Source organism: Rattus norvegicus, chromosome 7 (assembly GCF_021556685.1).
Source record: "Rattus norvegicus strain SHRSP/BbbUtx chromosome 7, alternate assembly SHRSP_T2T, whole genome shotgun sequence".
Taxonomy (NCBI): Eukaryota; Metazoa; Chordata; class Mammalia; order Rodentia; family Muridae; genus Rattus; species Rattus norvegicus.
Genome location: NC_141540.1, coordinates 119,055,877 through 119,082,087, shown reverse-complemented (window position 1 = coordinate 119,082,087; position 26,211 = coordinate 119,055,877). Strand labels below are relative to the sequence as shown.

The window sequence follows — 26,211 nt, the reverse complement described above, 5'->3', positions numbered from 1 at the left end:
AGTGCTGGGATTAAAGTTGTGCTCTGCTGAGCTAGCTCACAGCCCTTCATGAGGAAGTCATACTGTTCTCAGATGAGAAGCCCGGGGCCAACAAAGGTGAGATGACTATAGAACAGACAGAAACAGGACTACTGGCCCGGTTTTAGAATTCAGAATGTGGATCAAGCAAGGAAATTGGCTCTCAAGAAACTGCTCTGAAAATGCTGAATAAGATGGGTGGGTGGCTGGGGAAGAGAAAGTGCTGGAGACAGAGAAAAGCAGATATGGAAGTGGGAGGGGCAAGAGCACCAGGGCCAGATGGCTCCTGGCTTTATCAGCAACAGCTGCAGTAAGGGAGGCTGACCTCAGGAGCCCAGGGATCCGGGTAACCCACGGTGGGTGGGTTGTCAACCCAGATAAGGGCAGAGGCTAACAAGGGGTCAAACAAGCTAGAGAGACCACTCTGCCCAGATCTGACCTCGTCTGCCTTCGGGGGACAGGAGACTCTACTAATGGAAGGCTGACATGGCAGTGACTTGCTAGAGCAGTCCACTTGTTTCCCACACTCTGTCCTAGAGGAAAAGCCCTGCACAGCACTGGGACCTGCCAATTGGACAGAGGACAAAACAGAACAGGATGTGGCCAAGACAGGCCTGTTGAGAGAAAGCATGACAGTGGGTTTTGGAAGGCCGTGGAATGTGGTGAGGAAAATGGATCTGAGGGTAGAACTTAATTTGGGTCACTGGGCACCTCTTGATGTCAGGCCCTGAGGCAAGTAATGGAGACAGACCCTGCACTGTGAGCAGCACAGACTTTACTGTGCTCACGGAGAGGCAATACAGAAATCAAGAATGTTAAACATGCACGGTTGTCTCTTCAAAGGCGGAGATGTATAACCTGTTTTCTACCTAGAAGGCTGGGAGTGGAGGTGGCTAGGAGCAGAGGTGGTAACTTTTGTACTATCTGTCTGATCAAAATCACACCAGATACTCCCCCAGGTCACATGTAGTCAATCTATAGAACCCATCTTTGTGGAAGACATGGCATGGACTTTACAAAAAATTTCACTGTAGCCACGTCTTAAGCTTTATTGTGCACCTGGGACTGAGCTAATTATCACCTGGAACCTTTCCCCAAATTGTGTTGTGCTTAAATAGGCCTAAAATAAATCATCCAGCATTGGACTCTCAAAGTGTGGTCCAACACCTGCTACTGACTGGGTCATGTTGAACTAGGCTGCCTTCCTGTCTCACACAGATCACGGATCATTACTCTGCGGGCCGTGGCGTTTGCAGAGACCCACACACACTTCAGAGACTGGGAAATAAAGACACTGGAGCTGGGGATACAACTCAGTTGACAAAGTGCTTGCTTAGCTCAAGGTTAGACGAGGTTCTAAGAAAGGAAAAACAAAAGAGGTGGGGAAGAGAGGGGAGATGGAGAGAGAATAGATGTAGAAAGAAAGGGAGGGGGAAAAAGAGGTAAGAAGACAGAGGGGGAGAGAGGGAGAGAGGGAAGAAGAAAGAAAAGAAACAGTTAACAACAAATGGAGACTGGTGGCTGACAGTTGCAAAGAGGAGAGCCAACCTCCACCAGAAAAGGGAGACAATGCAGAATCTAGAACCCGATAGCACTTTTCTCAAATGGAGAGTTCTGGGAAACCCTTCCAGCTTCAACTGCAGACGCAGAACACAAAGACGCCTCAGCAGACCACTAATTACTGAGAGACTGTGTTGGAATGGGGTGGTAGATAGCATTCTGCCCATTTACCTGCTTCTGCATGGACACAATAACCCTCTCTGAGAGAAACCACTTGCTGAGACGTGCAAAGATTCTCAAACTTAGTGTCTACTGAACGGTCTCTCTGGGCTGGGCACTGTACCAGGTTGGCCCTGAGCATATGCAGATGAGTGACAACCACAAATCCCTACTCTCGGAAAGTATGGTCCTGGGGGAGAGACACTGTAATGTGTTCCAGAGGGTTACAAGGCAAGCACTAGTGAGAAGGAAGCAATACTATCCAGAGAAGATAAGGTGGGCAGGTGTTCCAAGTACCCAGACACAGAGTTCAAAGTGAGCAGCAACGACCGAAAGAGGCGGGAATACTGGTTACAATATGCATACATAAGGGACTCACACCTCAGTCACTCATGCCAGTGGGAATAGAGGGAAAGGCCCAGCCTCAAGCTTCTCAGATGACGCTTCACCCTGGATACTGCTTCCTCAACAGTTCCATAAAGAAAAGCATGAAGGGTTTTTAGAAGTACCACCAGCCCTTAGGGACAGAGTGACTTGTTCAATCATAGGAAGTTAGGTTGGTCTGAAAGGAACCAACAGAAATAAAGACCACAGAATAACCCCCCTAATCTCACATGTATACACACACACACCAGGATCGCACGTAGTCCCTATGCAGTCAAGGATGACTTTGAACATCTGAGCCCTCCGGGTTCTGGGATTCCGTGTGTGCTATCACACCTGGTTTACTTGGTATAGAGAACCCAGGCTTTGGGTGTGCTAGGCAGGCACCCAATTGAGCCATAACCCCAGCCCGGAAATCTCTTCCTTTAAACACTACGCTTCTGGGGAACAGAGCTTCCTCAGCATTAGAGTGAACACAGTCTCCCAGGCCTACAAAGGGCCCAGACCAAAGGGTGGGCAATGCCAAGAGGTCGCAGCACAACAGGAACTTGTTCCAAAGCCACTCCTTCCTTCCCGCCTTCCCACACATCTTCCGGTCCCTCCTCCGGGATCTCATTCCTTCCTGTCGCGCCCCCTTGGCCGTACTTTTTCCGTCATTCTCATTGGTGAAAAATACCGAGCCGCCCCCAAGTTGCAGAGAAACGCTGTCCGGATAGTCGTTCCCGGAAATGACGCTAACCCGCCCCTGAGGAAGTGACAATAGGAGTGCCCTTGACGGGCAGGCCGGCTGGGCTCTGCATCCCTCTGCTCACACTGCCGGGAGGTAGGAGCCCCTGCGGGATGGGGTGAGACGCGGTGGCGGCGCGCTCCTATGCAGGAAGGCGATCGGCAGACCGAAGCTCCTAGAGGGAGGAGGCGGCTTCGGCAACTGCATGTCCCAGTCTCCCTGTTTCCCCCCCAATACGTGTCCCTTCTTTGGGCTTCCCTCTGTGCACATGCCACCCTCTTCACTTTGGTACCCCATGGCTGGTTCCTATACCTCTTAGTTCCTCCTTCCATAATTGGGCGTCTTCTTTACTCATTCTCCGACAGCTCCCCCTCCTTTATTTCCTATGAAAACTTTTATAAAAGAGTGACTGATAGAGTAAAGATTTTACAGACGGCCTTGGGTTCCAATTAACTGTACTTTAAAAACTGGGCTGTTTTGGTCATGTCACTTAGCCTACCTGTTGCCCTGAATGTGGGCGGTATTGTAACGGTTCTTCAGAACTGATCAGTGATGTAACCCACTTGAACCTTGTTCCTCCCTCCAACGACCTTTTATAATTCCACCTGATGCTTGATTTCTTTTTGGTTGTCAACCCAGTTTTTCTGCCCTTCTAACTCAATGTCTATTCGGCGATTCTCATTCCTCACTTCTAAATATCTTTTTTGTTGTTGTAGAGAGGTTTTAGAGACCAGGTTTTATTGTGTCACCCAAACTGACCTATATCCACCTGCCTCAGCCTCCCACCACACACCTGGCCCTCAAAAATCATACATTACAGTATTTCCACGCATTTTGCTTTCAATTCTGCATGTTTCCAACACCTCACTATTCCAAAATACTTTGTTTTCCTAGTGTGTTGACTTCCTTGTGTGTTGAGCATGGCCCCAGCTCTTCTTGCCTTTCTCCCACAGATGGCTCAGCGGCTTCTCCTGAGGAGGTTCCTGACCTCAGTCATCTCCAGGAAGCCTCCTCAGGGTGTGTGGGCTTCCCTCACCTCTACGAGCCTGCAGACCCCTCCGTACAATGCTGGTGGTCTAACTGGAACACCCAGCCCTGCCCGGACATTTCACACCACCAGAGTCTGTTCAACAACCTTTAACGTCCAGGATGGACCTGACTTTCAAGACAGAGTTGTCAACAGTGAGACACCAGTTGTCGTGGACTTTCATGCACAGTGAGTACTGGGGGCAGCAAGAGATGGGGGTCTTACTTAAATAAGTATTTCTTGAGTGCCCACCGTGGCTCACAACCATGTTTAATGCTTTCCCTATGTAAACTCATTAGGAAGACTTTTGAGACCCAGTCTCCCTGCCCTTAAGAAGCATTCAGTGTGGTAGGAGACAGATTGACAAGTCTTCCTAGCGCACTTGATAAGTACTGCCTCATGCCTACATCCTGTATCTCGCTGGCCGGAAAGCTCAGAGTCTGCTCCAGTGTGGAATAACATTATTTTCTTTTAACATCCCACCCACTGAAACTGTGGCAAGGGCTGGGCAAACATTAGTAGTAGTTGTAGTCCCCGAGGACGCATGGAGTGGGCAGGAGGTGTGTCCTCTCAGTACCGTAGGAGTGTGTTTTACAGATATATAACCATCTGCATTGTAGCCTGGTCTTCACCTTCAGACCGTTCTACCTGATTCAGCCAAAAGGCCAAGAGCCTGATTACCATCAGGGTTTCCAGACAAGTCTCACTGATTCTTTTGTTTTCCTCCTGGTCCTTTCTCTGACTCAGCCAGTTGCCTTGGACCTGTCAGTGAGTGTCCTTGTCATCTGAGATAAGACCTTGCAGGCTGGCTTTTTAGGTAAAAGTTTATTAATTGACTGACATTTCCAAATGGAAGTTTTGGAGTAGGAGATAGGGGTTGAGGTAGGGTCTCGCTGTATAGCCTCCACCTTCTATATATGAGATTACCTACCGGCATGCGCCAGCTCAGAGAAAAGGATAAACAGGAGTTGATGACCAGGGATCTGTGGAAGGCAATTAGTCTGACTTCCTGGTATGGTGAAGGGCTGTCGAAAGAAACAGTCAACGGGCTAATCCTTTATTCCCCCATACAAGGTAGGTGATTGCATGGTTTAGGTGTGTTTAGTGCCAGGTGCAGGTCTGGTGCCAAACACAGAGATGATAGCAGCCGTCTGAGGAGAGTTCCTGCCCCAGCCAAGGAGGGAGGGATCCTATCCATTGCAATACGATCCTCAGCAGTTGACACAAAATAAGAAGAAAGTCCTGGAGTGAAAGGGTCCCACAGACAGAGATACTTTGTCTGTAAAAAAACAAACAAACAAATAATTCCAGGGGCTGGAGAGATGGCTCAGCGATTAAGAGCACCCGACTGCTCGTCCAGAGGTCCTGAGTTCAATTCCCAGCAACCACATGGTGGCTCACAACCATCTGTAAGGAGATCTGATGACCTCTTCTGGTGTATCTGAAGACAGCTACAGTGTGCTTATATATAATAGATGAATAAATCTTTAAAAAAAAAAAAAAAAAAAGCACTGGCTGCTCTTCCAGAGGTCCTGAGTTTAATTCCCAGCAACCACACGGTGGCTCACAACCATCTGTAATGTGATCCGATGCCCTCTTCAGGTGTGTCTGAAGACAGCTACAGACAGTGTACTGAGATACATAAAAATAAATAAATAGTTCTTTTAAAAAAAAAATCCCAGTGGCTAGAGAGATGGCTCAGTGGTTAAGAGCGGTGGCTGCTCTTCCAGAGGACCTGGGTTCAATTCCCACCACCCATAGTGTAGCTCACAGACTGTCTCTATCTCCAGTTCCAGGGGATCTGATACCCTCGCACCAGTGCACATAAATTAAATTAAAAGAAGAAAAACAAAAGGTTTACCTTTGTTTAGCCGGACAGTGGTGGTACACACCTTTACTCCCAGCACTCAGGAGATAGACAGGTGGATCTCTGAGTTTGAGGTTAGCTTAGTCTACAAGTCAAGTTCCAACCCAACAACTGCTACAAATTGAGACCCTGTTCCAAACCACCACCACCATCCCTCTTCCCACCCCACCCCCGACCCCCCAGAAAGGAAACAAAGATGCTTTGGGCAACCTTGAGGTGATCTTGGCTCTAGCTCTTCTTGTTTCATCAAACAAGACCTGGCTTCACTATGTAGCCCAGGCTAGCCTCAAATTCCTGGTCCTCTTTGTTCCTGCCTTAGTTACTTTTTTTTCCTGCTATGACAAAAGAAACCTAAGGGAGAGAAGGAAGTGGCTCACAGTTCCAAGCAGGGTCCCTCACAGTGGAGGAGCCATAGTGGCAGGGGCTTGGGGCAGCTGGTCACATTGTATCCATAATGAAGCAAAGAGGGATGCCTGGCTCAACTCCCCAGCTCCCCCTCTTTTTTGTCTTTTAACATTTATTATGCGTGTATAGGCATCCATACTGGTACCATGTCACGCATATGGAGATCAGAGGTTAGCCCTCCAGACTTGATTCTTTCTCACCACACAGGCTCCCAGGACAAAGTGGGTTGTCTGTCCCAGCAGCAAGCACCCATCTTGCACACTCACGTTCTCCTCCTCAGAATCCTAGCTCAGAGAGTGGTACCCCCACCCACCCACAATTGGTGGACCTATCCCACCTCAGTTTACATCATCAGAATGATCCCCCGTGGGCATGCCCAGAGACCCCTCTCCCAAGTTTAGGAACTGCCAGATTGCACCCCATTGCCAGAGTGTGCTGCTTACCATCCTGTCATGTGCAAGTAGTCCACAGGCCTCAGTTCTTTAGGGGTCCATCGCCTCTGAAGGGTCTGCATATCCCTGAGAAGGTTCCAGAACAAAGGCTGGCCATGGCAGATGCTCCTGGGCTTCTGTCTCCTCAGCTCTACCTTCAGAGTCCATGCAGGGCCCAGGGAGACTCTGGGGAGACATGTGGAGCACTCAAGACTGACTGTCCCTTCTCACCTTCTGAGGTGGTGTGGCCCCTGCAAGATCCTAGGACCTCGGTTAGAGAAGATGGTAGCCAAACAGCACGGGAAGGTGGTGATGGCCAAAGTGGACATTGACGATCACACAGACCTTGCCATTGAGTACGAGGTATGTGTTGGGGCAGAGAGTTGCCTCAGGGAAGCCAAGGTGGGAGCACTGTGGGGACCACCCAATAACGAGTGAGTGACCTGCCTGGTGTTGCTCTGCAGCTCTTCCAAGTTCTCAGGGCTCTGCACGCAAGGCCCTGTTGATCCACATTAGGAAGTGGATTGTGTGGCCCATAGCACTGAGTCCTCCTCTGTCACTGGTTTTTTTGAGCTAGGGTTTCATATCGTTCAAGTTGTCCTACGGATGCTCTCCCTTCAGCCCTTCGAGCGTTAGGATTATAGGAGTGTCCCCATGTCTGGCTACAAGCCATCCTCTCAAGTCTTCCTGTCCTACTCACCTCACTTGCGTCCAGCTGTTGCTTAGAAGCCCTGGCTCACAGGCCAGGCATGCGTGATCTCGGTCAGGGGAGACCCTGGCTCCCAGGTGTCCCTTGTTCTGTTGGGAGAAAACACACACTGAGATAATCATTCCACCCCGAGATGAAAAGTTGTCTGAGAAGAGGTACTGCAGGGTGTTCTGAGGGGGAGTGGCCAGGACAGGGAAGGTGTCTCATTCTGGAGCCTCTGACCCGAAGCATGAGGGAAGGTGCAGAGAGGAGAGAGCCAAACACAAAGTCCTAAAGGAGCCAGAATGGTGCCTTACCTCCGAAATCCAGAGACAGAGGCAGGAAGAAGGCCTCAAGTTCAAGGCCAGCCTGGGCTACAGAGTGAGCCTTAAGTCTCACTGCAAAACCAAGAAAGACAGGAAAAAGGAATTGGCCTGTTGGCGTAGGTATACTGCTCTAGCACAAGTCCTGGGGACAGATACTATTGCTTGGGTCTGGAGAGGTGGCTCAGTTAAGAGCACTGACTTGTGTCCAGGGGACCTTGGGTCAATCCCCAGCACCTTCATGGCTACTCACTTCGTAGCATCAGCCCTAGAGGATCTGGCTCTTCTGGCCTCCCCCAGCATGGCATGCACATGGTGTATTTAACATAGCATGCAGAGCAAAACACCCACCCACATAGAGGAAAAATAAAGGGAATTTTGTCAAAACAAAACACTCTGACCTCAACAAATGTTGAAGAGCTGGAGAGACAGCGCAGTGGTTAAGAGCACTGGCTGCTGTTCTAGGGGACATGGGTTCAATTCCCAGCACCCACAGGTCGGTGCACACCTATCAATAATAACTCCAGTCCCAGAGGCTCAGATACCCTCTTCTGGCCTTTGTTGGCAAAATTCCCAGACCCATAAAATCTTTTGAAGTTTAAGTAAATAAATAAAGAATATTTTCAAACTCAACAGACAGGCTGTGGTAGCTCACACCTCTAATTCCAGCAGTCAGGAGGCAGAGGCAGGTGGATCTCTAAGAGTTCAAGACCAGCCTGAGCTATACAGCACAGGCCAGGGCTACATAGGTAAACCCTCTGTAGAAAAACAAAAAACATTTAAATAAACAGTATCAAAGTTAAAAAACAAATTTACATCTTTTTTTTTTTTTTTTGATAAAGTACTTTGACTGTCTGAAGGGGCGGGTGATTAACACATGAGGCTTTCAGAGCAGTGACTACTGGAGCAGCTCAGCGGCCTCTAAAGTCCCCAGCCACAGGACAAACTAAAGGCCACAGCATGTTCCAGTCACTCTTGAGCAACAACTGAAATTTGGCCTGAGGGCCATGGTCCACTTAGCGCTTTCAAATGTGGGCCCAGTACAGAGGCCTTGGCAATCACGGACATACACTTCAGCTTTCAGAGTGTTCAGAGTTGAAAGTTTTGCTTTGGGCTGGAGAGATGGCTCAGTGGTTAAGAGCACTGACTGCTCTTCCAGAGGTCCTGAGTTCAATTCCCAGCAACCACATGGTGGCTCACAACCATCTATAAAGGGATCTGATGCCCTCTTCTGGTGTGTCTGAAGACAGTGACAGTGTACTCATATACATAAAATAAATAAATATTTAAAAGAAAAGTTTTAGCTTGGGGACACTCAGCCAGTGATAGCATAAATGTCCAAACCTATGGCTGTGTATGTGTGTGTAGGTGTAGGTGGGAGCCTTTTGTTTTCCTTTTTGTTTGGTTCTTTGATTTGGCCTTTTGAGGGAGAATCTTAATGAAGCTCAGGTTGGCCGTGGTGACCTTGCATCTCAGAGGAGGTAACACGAGAACAGAGACCAGAATGGAGCAGTGAGTGGAGTGTGTGAGTCTCAGGAAAGAGCCACTGGGCAGGGCAGACAGAGGCCCTGGGCTGGCCACCGACCGTGCAGGGGGTACAATGTCCTGTAGGCCCTGGACCACCACAGTTGAGGAGAGAGAGGCCCTTTGTGGCTGTGGGGCTGGATGGAAGGATCAGCAGGGTTGGGAGGCCAGGTGGCTAGGAAAGCAGACCAGACTGGAACAGCGGCTTCTGGGGACCAGCTCTGCTTCGCAGACATGTTTGGTCCGACTCTCAGAGTATTTTAAAGAAAGGGGGAAGTGGATGCTGATGTTAAAAACTCGGGCTTTGGGGTTGGGGATTTAGCTCAGTGGTAGAGCGCTTGCCTTGGAAGCGCAAGGCCCTGGGTTCGGTCCCCAGCTCCAAAAAAAGGAAAAAAGAAAAAAAACCAAAAAACTCGGGCTTTGTGTAAGCCGGGCATGGTGGTCCATGCCTGGAAGCCCAAGCCAGCATCCAGTCAGCTAGGAAGCAACGAGACCTTGTCTCCAAAAAAAAAGTTCTTTGAACAACCCACCTCTCTTGAAACTCCAAGACCAGGATGAACCTTTCCCACCCTCTGGATGCAGGAGGCTGAGAGGGGTGGAGAGATTTTTCTCAGAGTTCAGATGCACAAGCTTAATTAACCAAATTTACCTCCCCAAAAGCATCGGGAGTACAGTTAGCCATCCTCTGACCAGAACCCAAGGTGGGAAACGGGTGGACGGTGCGGGGGAAAGTCGCCCATCTCTAGAGCTGGACTGATAGCAGGATGATTAGTCAAAGGGAGGAAGTCAGGCTGCCTGGGGCAGAAGAGAGGAAATGCATGCTGGGAAGACAGGGCCTCCTATAACCGCTGCTGATGTATCTCCACCCTGGAGACGTCTAGCACAGGTCACTCTAGGGCTTGGGTGGAGGGAGTCGCTGCTTCTTAAGCCCCACCCATTAGCCAGCAGGGGGAGGGGCCTTCAACCTTGGAGACACCCTTGACTTTCCCCAGCTCACCCATTGCTCACCCAAGGTTCTAACAGGTATGAATATCTGGCCTTGTGGTAAGAACTCAGGGCTGGAGCCACACAGGGACACGGGGCATGGCTCGGCCTACGATTTCCAGGCTCTCTCCTGGGACCTCCAGGTGCTCCCATGTCGGCCTCAGCATCATGTGTTTGGCAGAAAGCTGCAGCCGAAGCTTGGGAACCAGTAACTCACAGAGCAGACTTCACCGATGGGTCCCGTGGGTCCCACGGGTGACTGGAGTTCCCAGCACCGTAACTCCTCCCCCTACATTCCAGGGAGCCCAAGATGGGATGAGTGTGGGCAGCCTGTGAAGAGGAAGGTGGAGGAGTCCTTTGGGACCCTTATGCTCTGCCTGCCCACGGTCCACAGTGCCTGGGTTGCAGAGAAAGGCCTCTGCGTCAGTCTGCGTCTCCTCCCCTTGGCCTCCGTGTTTTGTCAAGCCCTGGGCTGAGGCACTGAGGTCCCGTGAATCCCAACATGATTGTCCTGCCTGTTTCTTTCCCTTCCTTCCTTCCACCTGGTCTTTCTGAAGAGAAGCCAAGAAGGAAGCCGCTGCCACCAAGGAATGCCCCCTGGGATGATTTCTATAGGATCTCAAGCCCTCTTCCGGATGTGTGGGCAAGCTTGTCAGCTGCACAGTTCTCAAAGCCAGCTACTTCCCAAGCCCTCCTGACCCTCATCCTTCCTCCGCTGCCCTCAAAGCGGGGGAGGAAAAGTCCCTGAGGCTTTTGGGGTTTCCCTGACAGCCCCCACTCCTTTTCTGCATAGAATCTTGGGGAGCCCAAGGCTTTCACTCCCCTGGCTCTCTCTCCTGACCACTGAGACCTTGCCAGTGTGAGGAGGGGAGGTTTTCGGCCATCTGCTATCCCCTGAGGTGGCTCTCTCTGCCTTGCACTCCCCCCCCCCCCCCCCACACACACACACACACACACCCGGAGCTGGGGACCGAACCCAGGGCCTTGCACTTGCTAGGCAAGCGCTCTACCACTGAGCTAAATCCCCAACCCCTCTGCCTTGCACTTGAAGGTGTGATCCTTCAGTAGATGAGAACAAGTGGAGTCTCCTGTAACCCGACCACTGTTGCTCCTTGTGGCTTGTCGGAAACTTTTTCTTTTCTTTTCTTTTTTTTTTTTTTGAGAAGACAGGGGTGGGAATTTCATGATTTATGTGGTCCAGACTGGACCTACACTTAGTATATAGTAGAGAATGGCCTTGAGCTCCTTATCTTCCTGTCTCCAGAGTACTGTGGTTAAAGGCCCATATCATCACTCCCAGTTTATTTTTTTTTTTTTGGTTTTTTTTTTGGTTTTTTGTTTGTTTGTTTGTTTGTTTGTTTGTTTTTCTGGAGCTGGGGACTGAACCCAGGGCCTTGCGCTTCCTAGGCAAGCGCTCTACCACTGAGCTAAATCCCCAACCCCTGTTAAGTTTTTTTTGTTTGTTTGTTTGTTTGGTTTTTTTTTTCTGGCACTCCCAGTTTAAATTGGAATTAACCTGAGGCCTTGAGCATTCTAGTCCTCAACCTGGTTTGTCTTTTTGTTTTGGTTTGGGTTTTTTTTTTGTTTTGTTTTGTTTTGTTTTGTCGTTTTTTCCTTTTTATTATGTATACCCCCAATAGAGAAATCACTAACTAGTTTAAAATATATGATATTTTAATCCTTTCTAATTCCCGTTTGGAGATAAGTGCCTCTCAAACGTGAGTGTGGCCCGTATGAGCGCGGAGTCAGAGTGGCCACTGTTTCTCTCCAGTATGTGGGTTTCGGCGATTGGGCTCGGGTTGCTAGGCTTCGTGACAAGTACTAACCCACCCAGCGATCTCACTGGTCCTCCTGGAGTATTGTTTCTTTTCCGTGTTTCCTATGTGTATAACGCGCGGTTTTGCTTGTGCGGGGTTCTGTGTGCACATCCCTGTGCATCCATGTGGAGGCCGAGTAGATGTTGGGAATCAGCCTTATCACTTATCCACTGAGGAGGCCTCTCAACCCCAGAGCCCGATAGCCAGATTGCTGTAAGGATCCTTTGTCTCTGCCCTCTGAGGCCGAGTCAACAAACAGGGAGGCCACCACACCTACCTGGCATTTATGGAATTCTCAAAGAGCAGACTCTGGGGCTGAGGCCTATGCCAAAAGCCCTGGGTTTCTTCCTGAAGAAGAGGGAAATAAAAAGCAGATTATGACCCAGGGTTTCGGGAAGACATAATTTCATCATTCCTAAATGGCTGTGTGTACACACAAATGTGTGCGTGGTGGGCGCCAGCGCACATCAGCCTCACAGGCGCTGTCGGTGTCTCCCTTGCTTGTGCTCCACTTTATTCGTTGAGGCAGGCCCTCTCAGTTGAGCACAGAGCTCACAGATCAGCTAGCCTGCATGCTGCAGGATTTTCTGCACCTGGCGGGCTGGGAGTGTAGGCAGTCACTGTACCCACCCAATATCAGCTGGGTGCTGGGATCCAAACTCTGGTCTCCGTAGATGCATGCCATCGGAGCCAACTTCCCAGCCCCAAGTCTGCAGGCTCTGAAGATGACACGCAGGAGTCTGTCCTCCCCTTCAACCATGTGGGTCCAATGGCTTGAACTCAGGTCATCAGGCTTGGCGGCAAGTGCCTTTACCCGAGAAGCCATCCTTCCAACCCTGTTTTGTTTGGTAAATGACGGGTTTGGGTTTTCAGGACAGGGTTTCTCTGTGTAACTCTAGCTGCCCTGGAACTCACCATATAGACCAGGCTGGCTTTGAACTCAGAGATCTGCCTGCCTCTGCCTCCCGAGGGCTGGGATTGAAGGTGACATGGCTGGCGGTAATGGTCTTCCTAAGGACTCTCTTGTATTCGCTTTTACAAGGCCTTTGCTTCGGCGTTTTTTCATCTAAAACATGGTGTCGCTGAATGCCTCTCTGAATCGCCTTCACCCTGCTGGAGTCTCTGCTCTCTCTGGCTCTCACCCTCACCCCGACAGAAGCAGAGTCAAACAGACCGTGTTTCTTGTTTGGAATCCCTGCTTGACTTTTCTGAGCCCTCTTGAAATTGGTGCTTTAAACTCCAGTCTTCTTGTATCTAAAAAATGATGCTATAGGAGGCTTAAGATGTCGCTCGCTCGGTGACAGCACCCGCATGCAAACATAATAAAATGGACCAACCTAGAAACCAGCATTCTATGAGCTTGCATACTTGTAAGCACCCAGGATCTTCCGTGACACTGAAAACATCCTCTACCCACTGTGTGTTCCTCAGTCACAAAGGTCACCACCTTCCTGTGGTATCTGCTGTGCTGTCCTTCGATGGTTTCTTAGCAGAGTTGCAAGCGGTGTCAGGGTGAGACAGGAGATGTTGCAGGTCGGTTGGGAGAGGCCATATGAGCATTCATATTCCAGGCTAGGAGGCCCAGGTGGCTTCTTGGAGCAGGATAGGCAGCATGTCTGAATATGCCCTTTCCCCAGCTCTTCCTTCCTTCCTTTTGTCCCGCAGGAAGTGAGGAGGTGTTGAATGCTTCGTCAATGTCTCTGTTCCCAACACTTTTCTAAGACCATGTACAAAGGCCTGTGCATTATCACTGATGGTCTATTCTAGACACGAGCCTCCACGATTAAGCAGCAAAAACCTTGGCCTCACAGCCCAGCTACCCCTCTACAAACAGTGTTCTGGGGGTTGGGGATTTAGCTCAGCGGTAGAGTGCTTGCCTAGCTCCGAAAAAAAAAAGAAAAAAAGGAAAAAAAAAAACAAAACAGTGTTCTGGGAGCCTGCAGCTACATGTGCAGCTACATGCATGCGGGTTTACATGTGTGCTGCTCAGACTTAGGAGAAAGCCCTTAATCAGTAGTGACCAGACCTCAATCGTCATGGACACCAGCCTGGTCTTTGTGTGTCCCTGCACACACAGCACCACAGGACAGGAGGAAACTCCGTCCACTGAGTGTCTGAGTATCTCAGAGGGAGAGGAGAGGCCTCCTTAGACAAGCCAAAGGGACCAAACAAAGGAAAGCGCCTTGTTTTGTTTTGGGGGTTGGGATGGAACCCAGGCCTCATGCCTACTAGGCAAGATACTATGGTATCTGCTGTGCTGCCCTTATGGTTTCTTAGCAGAGTTGCAAGCAGCATCAGGGTGAGACCTGAGACGTTGAGCCACACCCTCAACTCTAAGCCACACCCTCTGAGCCATACCCTTAACCCTAAGCCACATCTTAAAAATGGAACATTTATTTTAAAGGGACAGAATGTTTCAGCCAAGTTAAAAGCTAGTGGTTGAGCTTGTCTCCTTAATTGAGCTGCCAGCCTTGGGGTGCTGCAGCTCACTCACCAGCCACTAGAGGGCGCACCAACACACCTAAAGGGGATTCCTGGAGCCTGTTTTGCTGGTCCTTGCCGTTTCCTGGAGATAGTGTAATCCTGATTCTGGGCTGTTAATGCCACCACCTATACCAGAGTCTGACAAGGACAAGAGCCTGCACGAAGGCTGTGACCGGGGACACTCATGGTCAGCCCAGTTCCTGGTGCTGGCACCCACATTACCCACTGGACCATCCCTAAAGGGATTGGAGGTACTAAAGAAAAGCAAGGACTGTGTCCTACATGCTGTGTTTTTCTCATTAGGAATGATGCAGGAATTAGGAATGTCACCTGTCATGTGACAACTGACGACTGTAGGATGGGGCCAAGTGGCCTTCACTTCTCTTGCTCACTTTGAACATAATCTCAGTCTGGCCTCTGAGATGACTCATCCCACAGCCCTCAGGCTGTGTGAAGACCTAGTGGGTTTCCGTACATTGCTCTTGTTACTTTGTAGCTAACTCGAATGTAAGCTAAGTCTCCATTTCTCTTACTCTGGTTATATAGGTTCTCAAATGCCAGCAAACACCAGGCCAGCCTCACATACGTTTCATGTAATCTGTATGAGTCTTCAGAGCTGTGGAGTAGTGCCTCATGGGGCAGGCATACCCCTTCCCATCTGCCAGCCCTTATTAAAGCCTCCGATCACATATGACTATCCCCTTCCACTCTGGGCAGGAAGAGGCCGTGAGTTTCTGGTCCCTGATAACCACTAGCTATAACCCACCAAAGTGGTCCTCAGGAGGTCAAGCTCCACCACACCCATAGTGTGCCCTGTGCCCTGCGCTGTCTTAAGAGTGTTACTCGGCATTCCTATGCTCAACTAAAAGTATTGTCACTGTCTCCACAAACCAAGGCCTGAGGTAATAAAGGGCTCACCAGGCTCACCCAGGGTAGGAATGAGGTGGGGCCATCCAGCCCTGGAGCTCGCCTCCCTGACCCCCGAGTTTTCTGTGGGACCCTGAGCTCAAGCATCCAAGGCAAAGCACGCATGCCTAGTGCACAGAGAAAGGCCATAAGGCTTGGGAAGCAGCATGGCGCCCAGCACACACACGGGCTGTTTTCATCTTGTCATTCTGGCCAAACCGCTAGACCAGCGAGTCAGTCCTGTGGTTCAGGGGGGAGGAAGCTACCAGGAGCTTTGCAGTAGAAGAGGCTCTAATGGGTGGGCCTCCTCCCAGCCCCACACCCATTTTCTTTGGCTCTTCCTGTGACTTTGGCCTTCTCAGCAGAGACTTAGGGAAGGCTCAGAGACATATTCACCTCCAAGTGATTTGAACTCTGGTTCCCTCACCCAGGTGTCTGCTGTGCCTACCGTGCTGGCCATCAAGAACGGGGACGTGGTGGACAAGTTTGTGGGGATCAAGGACGAAGACCAGCTGGAAGCCTTCCTGAAGAAGCTAATTGGCTGACAAGCAGGGAAGAGGCCAGACTGCCCTTGCCTGCTGGAAACCCATTTGGGGAGGAACCTAGTAGAACTCCCAGCCCTCAGCTGTCATCCTTCGTGCCCTGCCCCCGTTTTGTCCTTGTGGGTCTTGCCTTTGGGCAGCAGACTTCCAAACCTAGAAGCCACCAGCACTTCAGAGCCAGCCCTCAGCCAGGATGGCCAGGAGAGGGGCAATGCTGCCGATGGTGTGGAGGAGGGGCATCCTGAGCACCTCCTACTGTGTGCTCCTCCTGTGCACCTACTGTGTGCTTCTTCTAGGGCTTGTTGCTATTCCCCCAGATGCTAGACAAAGCCTGGGCCAGCCTGTAGTCACCGCCCAGGCAATGGCCCAGTCCTCGTCTCTGAGGTCCTCTGATCTGAAGCCTCAGCCCCACACACACACATTTGCCTCTGGTGTATTTCCTCTCCTGCCTCTGCTTGAAAAGGAAACAAGAAGCTGAACAAGTGAGAGTAATGGATAATTCTCTCATCTTTTGTAGGTCTGTAATAAAGAACTTTATGTGATCCTTCTACCTCTTGCTGTGAAGAACAGAGCCCACCCCATTCCCTATCTCTGTCCCTTCTCTTCCTTGTCACCTCCCTGGGTTAGCTGGGCCTTGGTTCTGGTTCCCTGAGCAGGAGGAGGAGCTGTGAACAAGCAGACCAATAAAACCAGGTTTGCATTGCCACCGGCTGCTGTTCTGTGGGCGGCGCATGGGATGTTCGGGTATTCCCAGGCCCACCACTGTCCCCAACTCCCCTTGGGTTCTCCACCCCTCTCGTGACTCGTGTTCCCATCCGGCATGGCTCCTGGTCTGGGCATGCCATCACACATCCCTCCTAAGGCCCAGGGGTGGTTGTGCTGTTTCCCAAAGTGCAGACAAGGGTTCAAGGAATGTAGGCTGGGTTCAACCAAAAGTGGTGTTTGAACCTGGATTCTGACCATTGGTCCCCTCAGCCTTTTGGGACCTTCTTCCTGGGCTGGCTTCTGACCCCTCCTGGCTGGGTGGCACTACTTCCCATGTATGCCCACAGGAAGTTCTCGTCCTAGGGACTGGACCCTCCACCCATCCTGTTCCCTCTCCAGCTCCCTTACCTACACAGGCCACAAGGCTACCCAATCAAGAAAGCCCAGCCTATCTATTGCCCTCCCAGGGCTAAGGGACCACTGTCACTTGATGCCTGTTTTCAGCAAGTCCTGAGTGCTTGACAGAGGGTTCTCACGCCCTCTGAACTGAGTTCACAGTGTCCTTTGGTGTGTACATTTCCTCACAATGACATGCACTGCTCCATTACAACTCACCGAGAGAGAGGGATCCACCTGAGGACAAACAAAAAGACTGCCAATGCTGAAGCAGAGCAGGGCAGAGGGTGGAGGTCCAAAAGACCTCAAGGCTGGGAGAAAACTGGCCTAGTGACTGTTCTGCAGAGAGACCACAAGCAAGGTGAATGAAGGACTCCCTTTGGTCAGAGCCCCTCCTGGGTACTGGGCGTGGCCAGTGGCTTCATTCATAGTAGCCTCCAAGGAGTACATTAGAGTCAGAGGTTAGAGAGCATGGCCAAGCCACCAGTGTCCAGGCATTTGTTTTATGTGCCCTCCTGCTGTTTTGAGACAATCTCATGTACCCCCAGCTAGCTTCGAACTTGCTAAGGATGACCTTGAACTGCTCATCTCTCCTCCCCCTCTGAAGTTTTGGGGTTACAGGTATGTACCACCACATGATAAGCAAGGATTTTACCAACTGAGCTACATCCCCAGGCAGCCCCCCCCAACCTCCCCACCTCCCCACCCCCTATCCCCTCACCCCCCCACCCCATCACTATACAAAATGTGTGGCTTTTATGTCACGAGCCGAGGAGGAGTGTGGGCCTGTTTTACCGAAGACTAACCCAGCTGAGTTGAGTAACTTGAGATACTCTGTAAGGAAGGGGGCGTGGCCAAAACTCAAGACTCTGCCCACTGCCACCCCTTAAAAGGTACCGTTCACCAAGCACTTTTACATACATTACCTCATTTAATTCCACTCTGATGAGGCCAGGATCATTTCCCTATATAAGCAAAGGAGCCCGAGGTTCAGAGAAATGGGCCTGCCCAAGATCACATCGAAAAACTGACTGACGTTGCCAGACACAAACCCAGGTGGGAGTATGACTCCTAGATAGATGTGGAGAGCCTGGCAGACGGCAGGAACTAAGTTCTCCTTAAAAGGTGCTTCTACAGGCAAGGTGAGCCCAGGACTAGAGACACAGCTGTCCCAGGTTAGCAGCCTCTGCCCATGATTATGGGTCATGAGTCACTGCTGTGAGCACAGCATGCACTGGGTGATCTACCTAACTCTGGCTGCTGACCTCACCAGGGATGTGGCAGTCCCACAGTGGCCTCAGATCCCCCATGGGGCCTCAGGGTTATGGATCCGGGGTGGGCAACCCAGCTGCAATGTGGAGAAAGACAAGTCTCTTTACTTATTGATGTGATCGGACAGAGCAGGCCAAACTAGCCTCGAACTCAAGACGATCCTCCTGCCTCAGCCTCCTAAGTGCTAGAATTACAAGTATTACCACCATGCTTGATGTTAATGAAGGCCTTTCATCACCAGGTGGGAAGCCTGAGAGAGACAAAGGACCACAGGCACACTAAGCCATGGTGGGCTGCGGTCTGAGGCTGGGCCTGGGGGCCGGAAGCAGAGAGGGAAGCACCTTAACCTACATCCCTCAACTAACCACCCCCAGGCAAGCGGGAGCCTCCCTGTCACAGGAGATTGAGCACAGAGGGACTGCAGTAAATGCTAAGACTGCATTCCACAGGGAAGGCCGGCCACCAGGAGCCTTGGCATTTAGCAGAGGCATTTGGGGTGACATTGGGGAGGTCACAAACAGATTCCTTTTACTGCATGTCTGTAAATGGGATCCAGGGCCTCACACACACACACACACACTCAGCACATGCTCTACCATTGAGTCACGTTCCCAGGAAGTGAGTTTCTTCTAGTGTTCAGTACTGCAAGGAGACTGGCTGTGCTAACTAGAAGCTTGCCCTCCAAAGACCCCAGAGGAGGCTGCAGGTGACTTTCAGGTGCCATCCCTCCTGAGTGGGTGGGGAAGGATAGACTGGGACTGAATCCCAGCGCTGTGACTCCTGCCAGCTGTAAAACAATGCTCTCTCCCTTGGCTGTAGGAGAGGCGAGTGTGGAAGTCACTGTGTCTCCATGGAGGTGGCCTTCAGGCCCAGAACCTGGACTGTTCAGAGGATGTTGGCAATGTCTCCATAGTTGCTCTTACCAGAAGTCTGTGCCTGGCCAGGGGAGCAAGGCCTATTCAACCCCCTACCGTGGCTACCACGGGACAGCTTTCCCAGAAAGTGAAGGCTGTTTTGGCCAGGCTGCGGAAATTCCTGACCTGTGGGCCCTCAGCAGGCAGGGTCCAGAAAACAATGTCAGGGCCATGTCCTCCCTGGACAGGATGCCAGGCAGCAAGCAAGGCTTCCAGGCATTCTACTGTGGTTCCTCACCAGTGCCCAGAGCACTGGCTACTAGCCTAATCCTGAACCCCAGTCCCAGAAGCCCAAGGCCGAAGTGTGGCTACACAGGAAGTCTAGGCTAATGGTTATTCCAAGGAAGGTCACTCCACAGTGCAAGAAGCATCAGGTCCTGCCCAGATTCTTCCATCGTATCTGCTACTTGCACATGACCTTAGATCGGCCAGTCTACTGTTCAAGGACACGTCTTACATCAGGAAAATGCTGATGATGGCTTGCACCCTCCGAGCGATATGGCCAGTATTACCAAGTGCTCACAATGACCCAACACCACATAGAGGCTATTATTGCCAGTTTATATATTGCTTTCCCTGTGGGGCAAGGTTCTCACCATGCTGTGGCCCAAATCCGTCCCTGTAAATTGGGGCTCACAACGGTGCTGGTTGAGGATCTGGGTAGGATTAGGGGGCATAGCAGGTTTCAATGCTCAGTCACACAACAAGAGCTTAAGAAGTGTTAGGTATTAAAAATAAAATAGAGGGTTGGGGATTTAGCTCAGTGGTAGAGCGCTTGCCTAGCAAGCGCGAGGCCCTGGGTTCGGTCCCCAGCTCCAAAAAAAAATAATAATAATAAAAATAAAATAGAGAAAAATAAGATACATAGATAGGTAGATAAATGGATGATAGGTAGATGGGTAGGTAGGTAGATGATAGATAGATAGATAGATAGATAGATAGATAGATAGATAGATAGATAGATAGATAGATAGATGATAGACAGAAAGGTAAACTTTCTCTGCCCTGGCTCCTCCTGCTCTAACCTGCTCCATGCCTAGACCTTGCTACTGGTCTTCCATTGTGCTTTGAGTCCTCCTTCCCTGATCCCCTCCTGCCCTGGACTCCAGCAGCCCCAGGGAGCCAGAGATGACCTCACCCCTGGAGAATGCTTAGTGGAATTCACTGAGTCCTCATTTTGCCCCGCCTCCTCACCAGTTCTCATTGCCCTCTGTTGACACCCAACAGGAGCGGCTAGAGGGTAGGTCAGGGCCCTACCTGCAGCCAACCTACTGGGTAAGCACTGGTAAATGGCTGTCTCCTCTGGCCCACTGCCTTCCTCAGCCTTCTATGGGTCTCTTGGTTCTCACACGTCCCTATGAGTCTTACCATGCCCATCTGAGCTCACAGCTTCTGTTCCTACTTCCTACATGTAGGGAGATGGTGTGCTATGTGAGTGACTCCCTGGGCTTCCTGCTGCAAATTAGAAAACATACTAATACTAGAAAAGACGGGACACTGGTGGTGTATCCCCTTTAATCCCAGGACATGGAAGGCAGAGAGAGGCAGGGGACCTCTGAATTTGAGGCCAGGTGTCCTACAAAGTTCCAGGACAGCCAGGGTTCCACAGAGAAACCCTGTCTTGAAAAAAAATCAAAATAAGAAAGAGGAGAGAGAGAGAGAGAGAGAGAGAGAGAGAGAGGAAAGATACCATGCTCCCAGGAGGAATGGGAACTGAATGGGGTTCTCCTACCCAAGAAGGCAGGCTGATGGCACCTCAAAGTCCTGTTGCCTGGCTCCTAGCTTGCCACCCTCCCTCCCATCAGTGGTCTGTCTCTGAAAGGAGCTGAACCCTTCCTCCTGATTGATTGTCAGTCAACCTGAGCTGATTGAGGGCACAGTGTTTTCTCCATTTCAGGAGCAGAACAGATTGTTTCTGAGGTCTATGTCCTTGGCCTGTATGTGGACACTTTCTTGCTATGTCTTCATGTGTACCCCATACACACACACACACACACACACACACACACACACACACACACACACACACACCCGTGCATAGGTACACCTCTACTGCTTCCTGGTTTTTTCTTTTTTTCTTTTTTCTTTTTTTTTTTCTTTTTTTCGGAACTGGGGACCGAACCCAGGGCCTTGCGCTTGCTAGGCAATCACTCTACCGCTGAGCTAAATCCCCAACCCCCTGGTTTTTTTAAAATGGGAATTTTTTTTCCTTTTTGTGGGTTTTTTTGTTTTGTTTTGTTTTCAATTAGTTTGACTTAAAAAAAAGATTTATTTATTTAATGTATATGAGCACACTGTTGCTGTCTTCAGACACACCAGAGGAGGCCATCAGATCTCTTTACAGATGGTTGTGAACCACCATGTGGTTGCTGGGAATTGAACTCAGGACCTCTGGAAGAGCAGTCAGTGCTCTTAACAGCTGAGCCATCTCTCCTGCCCCTGTATTTGTTTTAAACAGGGTCTGACTTTGTGGCCATCCTAGAACTTGCTTTGCTGCAGGTCTTGAACTCACAGATATTCATCTGCCTCAACTTCCCAAGTATTAGAATTAATGGCATGCATGAGAATGCTTGATTTTCTTTCTTTCTTTTTTCTTTCTAGATTTGTTTATTCTCTCTCTCTCTCTCTCTCTCTCTCTCTCTCTCTCTCTCTCTCTGTGTGTGTGTGTGTGTTGTGTGTGTGTGTCCAGAAGAAGACATCAGTTATCTTTCTCTATCATTCTGTATTTACTCGGAATCTGAGGCTTCCATTTTCTGGGCTGGCCTAGAAGTCATCCCTAGTGACTGATCTCCCTGACTCTGACTCACCAAAGCTGGGGTTGGTTGCAGGCCTGTGTTGGACACCCAGCTTAGGACATAGATGCTGAGACCAGAACTCTGGTCCCCTCATGATGGTGAGCCACTCTTAACCTCTAAGAGAACTCCAGTACCTTCTTTTGGCTTTTTGAGACAGGTGTCATTTAAGCCCAGGCCTGGCCTGTCATTGATGATCCTCCTGCCTCTGCCTCAAGTGCTGGGATTATAAGTGAGTGCCACATGCCTGCCTACCAGGCCAGATTTCTTCTTATGAGGACATGGGTGAGAAACAGGTTAGGGCCATCTTAATAGCCACATTTTAATATAGTTGCTTCTACAAAGGACCTGTCTATGAGTTCAGTTCTAAAGTACTAAAGTATAGGGGGGTTGGGGATTTAGCTCAGTGGTAGAGCACTTGCCTAGCAAGCACAAGGCCCTGGGTTCGGTCCCCAGCTCCGAAAAATAGAAAAGAAAAAAAAAAAAAAAAAGAATAAAGTATAGGGGACAGGGCTTCTTCACCTAATGAACTAGGAGGAAACAGAGCTCCACATCTGGCTCGTGTTACATAGTTTAACAATAAAGGGATTCAGCCCAAGGGCCCAGGTCATTCTAATGCTCTCCATGTGGCAAATTGCTCGCACAAGCCAGGAGACTGGTCCTATGACCAGTTAACCTTTATGCCAAAGACCTGGAGATAGATAACCAGGCCTTGAGGTTGTAATAACCCCAGAGAACGCAGCTAGGAAGGGCCAAAAGAGGATTTATATCCAACCTTCTGACACTGACACCACGGCTCTCCTCATCCCTAACGTCACTAACCCACTAACCGGCTACCACCCAACGGCCTTTCCTCAGCCCAGAGCGGTGGTTCTTCCCGCCAGCAGCCACCCCACCCCTCGGTGTGTCTGTCCTTCTCAGAGGGAATCAGTCAGCCCGGGGTCACATTGCTGACCTTGGCTCTCTTGTGGGATATTCAGGTGTTTTTCAGTTAATTGCTTTTCCACTGTAAACAAGGTCAAAGCAAACATGCCTGGACCTAGCTTTTAGATTTTTATAGACTAGGATTTCCAGGGTAAAGGGAGCCTGTTATTGCCCTCAGAGCGTGGAAGGAGTGTCTCTAGTCTGAAACCAGAGGAGCTGGCCTCGGCCTGTACCTCCCACCTGCCAGTTTGCTTTGGGGGAGGGGAGGGTGAACAAAAGGACCGTCCTCCAGCATGGCTCAGCTTGTCCCTTAGCCTTTTCCCCCTTTGTCCCCTCCACCTATGCCTTACAAAGCGCCAGGCTCTGATTCTGGTGTTCCTGAGAGCTGGAGTCCAAGAGCCATTTTTTGTTTGCTCTGGCCCAGGTCAGGGTCTGGGTAGGAAAGCTGAGAAGGTTCATTTTCAAGGTGTCAGTGATGTTGACCCTAGGAGCCTCAGACTGTACCCGTGCAGGTCGGTCCCTAAGCCACCAGCGCCATTTGAGAGACCCTTGCACCTGAACCTGAAGCACCTGCCATGTCCTATTTCTGCCCAGGGTCAGGCATTGAGGGGGCACAGTGATCAATCTGGGTGGCATATCGCACTGGAGCCCTGCGGCACTGAGCTGGAGAAGGGAGCCTCAAGGACTAGACCAGGACAGAGATTGGAAACCCAGAGAACTGGGGCCTTGCCTGGTTTATTCAACAAGAGGGGGATTCCAGGAATGTGACCTGAGCTCCTCCTTTGAGTCCTGGGGTTCTTCAAGCACGGGTCAGTGATGACGAAGGAAAGAAATTGCTTCTAATGGACAAGTCCTGTCCCCTGCCACATCCAGTCCAAGGACTCATGCATTGGCCTGACCAGAAAGAACTCCACATAGCTCAGAAATGACTAGAAGATGGCCACAGGTGGAGGATTGTGCCTAGTAACCATGAAGTTGGGCCAGCATTTGGCCCCGACCACTGACCACAGGATATCTACCATCAGGTCCTGAGCCTCCACCTCAGCAAAGGAAATAGGACTCTACAGGGCTAGGCGCAGTCCTCCCACCTGGGCCTCTGTGGGCTGTAGGGACAAGCAGAGGCCAGCCTGACCCAGGAGGATGTAGCAGGCCAGCAGCTGGGGGAGGCTAAGCTCTGTGCTGACCTCTCCTACCCACTCAGCAGAGCCTAACCTCCCAGCTCTCCTCTAGAGGCTGCATTTCCCAGCACTCAGCCACCCCAGATGATTGGTCACGACCTCCTGGGCAGGAGGCCCTCAGAGACCAACTCCTACACAAGAGCAGACAGAGCAGGCCCAGGCTCAGTCAAGGTTGGGGTGGGGGATTGGGTCAGCTGAGTGACTGAGTCAGGGAGAGCTTCTCAAAAACTTCAACTGACCCCCAGCTTGCCCAAGCAGGGGCTTACCGGCCCTGGGAAGACACAGTGTGTCTAAAACTCAATGCTTGGTCAGAAAGGTTAAATAGTGGGTAGAAAAGTCAGGAAGAGAATATTGAGGGGTGAGTGAGTATCACTGTATGCAAGTTCACAGCAGCCTGTGGGGGAGAGCTGCAGTGCACAGATTGGAAACAGGGACCATCACAGTGCAAACAGAAACAGGAAGTCTGAAGGCTCTGTAACATGTTGGCACCTGTCTTTAACCTAGCACTCTGGAAGCAGAGACATGTGGATCTCTTATGAGTTCCAGACAACCCCGGTCTACAAAGGCTAGCCAGAGCTACATAGTAACATAGTAAGACCCTATCTAAGAAAGAAAGCAGGGAGTGGGGGGGGGGGGGGCCGCCTGGAGAGATGGCTCAGTGGTTAAGAGCACTGACTGCTCTTCCAGAGTTCAAATCCCAGCAACCACATGGTGGCTCACAACCATCTGTAATGGGATCTGATGCCCTCTTCTGGTGTGGTGTGTCTGGAGACAGCTACAGTGTACTCATGTATATAAATAAATAAATCTTTAAAAGAGAGAGAGAGAGAGGGAGAGAGAGAGAGAGAGAGAGAGAGAGAGAGAGAGAGAGAGAGAGAGAGAGAAACAAAGAAAAGAAGGAAGGAAAAGAGAAGAAAGAAGAGCCAGGGACAGTGATGATTTACGCCTATAATCCCTGAGTTCGAGGCCAGCCTGGTCTGTATAATACTAGGACAACCAGGGCTAAACAAAGAAACCTTAGCTCCAAAAAGAAAAAAGAAAAGAAAAGAAGAAAAAGAAGCTTAGAGGGGTTGGGGATTTAGCTCACTGGTAGAGCGCTTGCCTAGGAAGCGCAAGGCCCTGGGTTCGGTCCCCAGCTCCGAAAAAAAGAACCAAAAAAAAAAAAAAAAAAAGAAAAAGAAAAAAAAAAAAGAAAAAGAAGCTTAGGCCTGTATCCTGAGCTAAGGAATGTGAAGGACTTAGGACGAGTTGAAGCAGCAGAGAATCGAACCAGAGATCTGGATTTTTAAGAGGCTGAGGAAAGTGGGGGCTGGAGAAATGGCTCAGTGGTTAAGAGCACTGACTGCTCTTCTAGAGGTCCTGAGTTCAAATCCCAGCAACCACATGGTGGCTCACAACCATATGTAATGAGATCTGATGCCCTCTTCTGGTCTGAAGACAGCGACAGTATACTTAATCTTTAAAAAAGGAAGCTGGGGGTTAAAAAAGGAAGCTGAGGAAAGCTGGAAGGGAGAAGGCAATAAGACGACCAGTAGGTAGCCTCACGGTGGACTTCCCCTGTGACGGACACGCCCAAAAAGGATCAAATTAACCATATACTTCTGACGGAGCAAGGTCTGGGCTCAATCTAGGGTTAGAGACTTCATTGCACCCTTAGAGAAAGTCTGTCCCGGTAGGACTTGGTTAGTGACAGTTCGCTCTGACTGTGGAGATTAGCTCCCTCCTGTCCCTGCTGCCTAGTGAGCTCCTTTGCTGGTGAGAAATGAAGGTTAAGTCAAAAAGTCAGCCAGCACCTTACTCAGCCTGGCCAGAAGAAGGCAGGCACCGGATTTCTGTGCAGATTGAGCCCCAGGGGTGGGCACGGCACGGGGGCGGGGCCAGCAGAGTGGGATGCCCTGCCCTTTAGCGCAGCGCATGCCCAAATAAGGCGAGCAGCCCAGCCAGGCTCCTACCCAAGGCCGCCCCGCCTCTGCCATATCTTGCTGGGAAGTGTGGCAAAATCCTGTCTCTCTAGAGTCTCGGGCAGCTCGCTGGGCATCTGCCAGCGTGTCCACGAACCAGCAGTGGGCCAGAGTGGGCTTAGTAGATGCTGGGGAGGGGGGAGGGGGGAGGGGGACCACCTGAAAGTCTGCGGTTGGTCGAGAGCGTTCTGTAAGGCTGACCTGCAGAACTTCTGCTAGAGGA

The 26,211-nt window shown here is 50.5% G+C and overlaps 1 protein-coding gene and 1 long non-coding RNA gene across 2 annotated transcripts in view; one reads left to right on the top strand and one right to left on the bottom strand.

Annotated features, from left to right (window-relative positions):
* The first annotated feature begins 2,883 nt into the window (after positions 1-2,883).
* Txn2 (thioredoxin 2) lies at positions 2,884-16,388 on the top strand. Its single transcript, NM_053331.2, is given in 4 exon segments — positions 2,884-2,944; positions 3,802-4,064; positions 6,818-6,941; positions 15,736-16,388. Coding segments are annotated over 3 exon segments (501 nt in total). The 5' UTR covers positions 2,884-2,944; the 3' UTR covers positions 15,850-16,388.
* Positions 4,682-26,211, bottom strand: part of LOC102553868 (uncharacterized) — a 36,907-nt gene continuing 15,377 nt past the window's right edge. The window contains 3 exon segments of the long non-coding RNA NR_185125.1: positions 4,682-5,154; positions 6,591-6,764; positions 7,279-7,376. This is a non-coding gene — a long non-coding RNA (uncharacterized LOC102553868).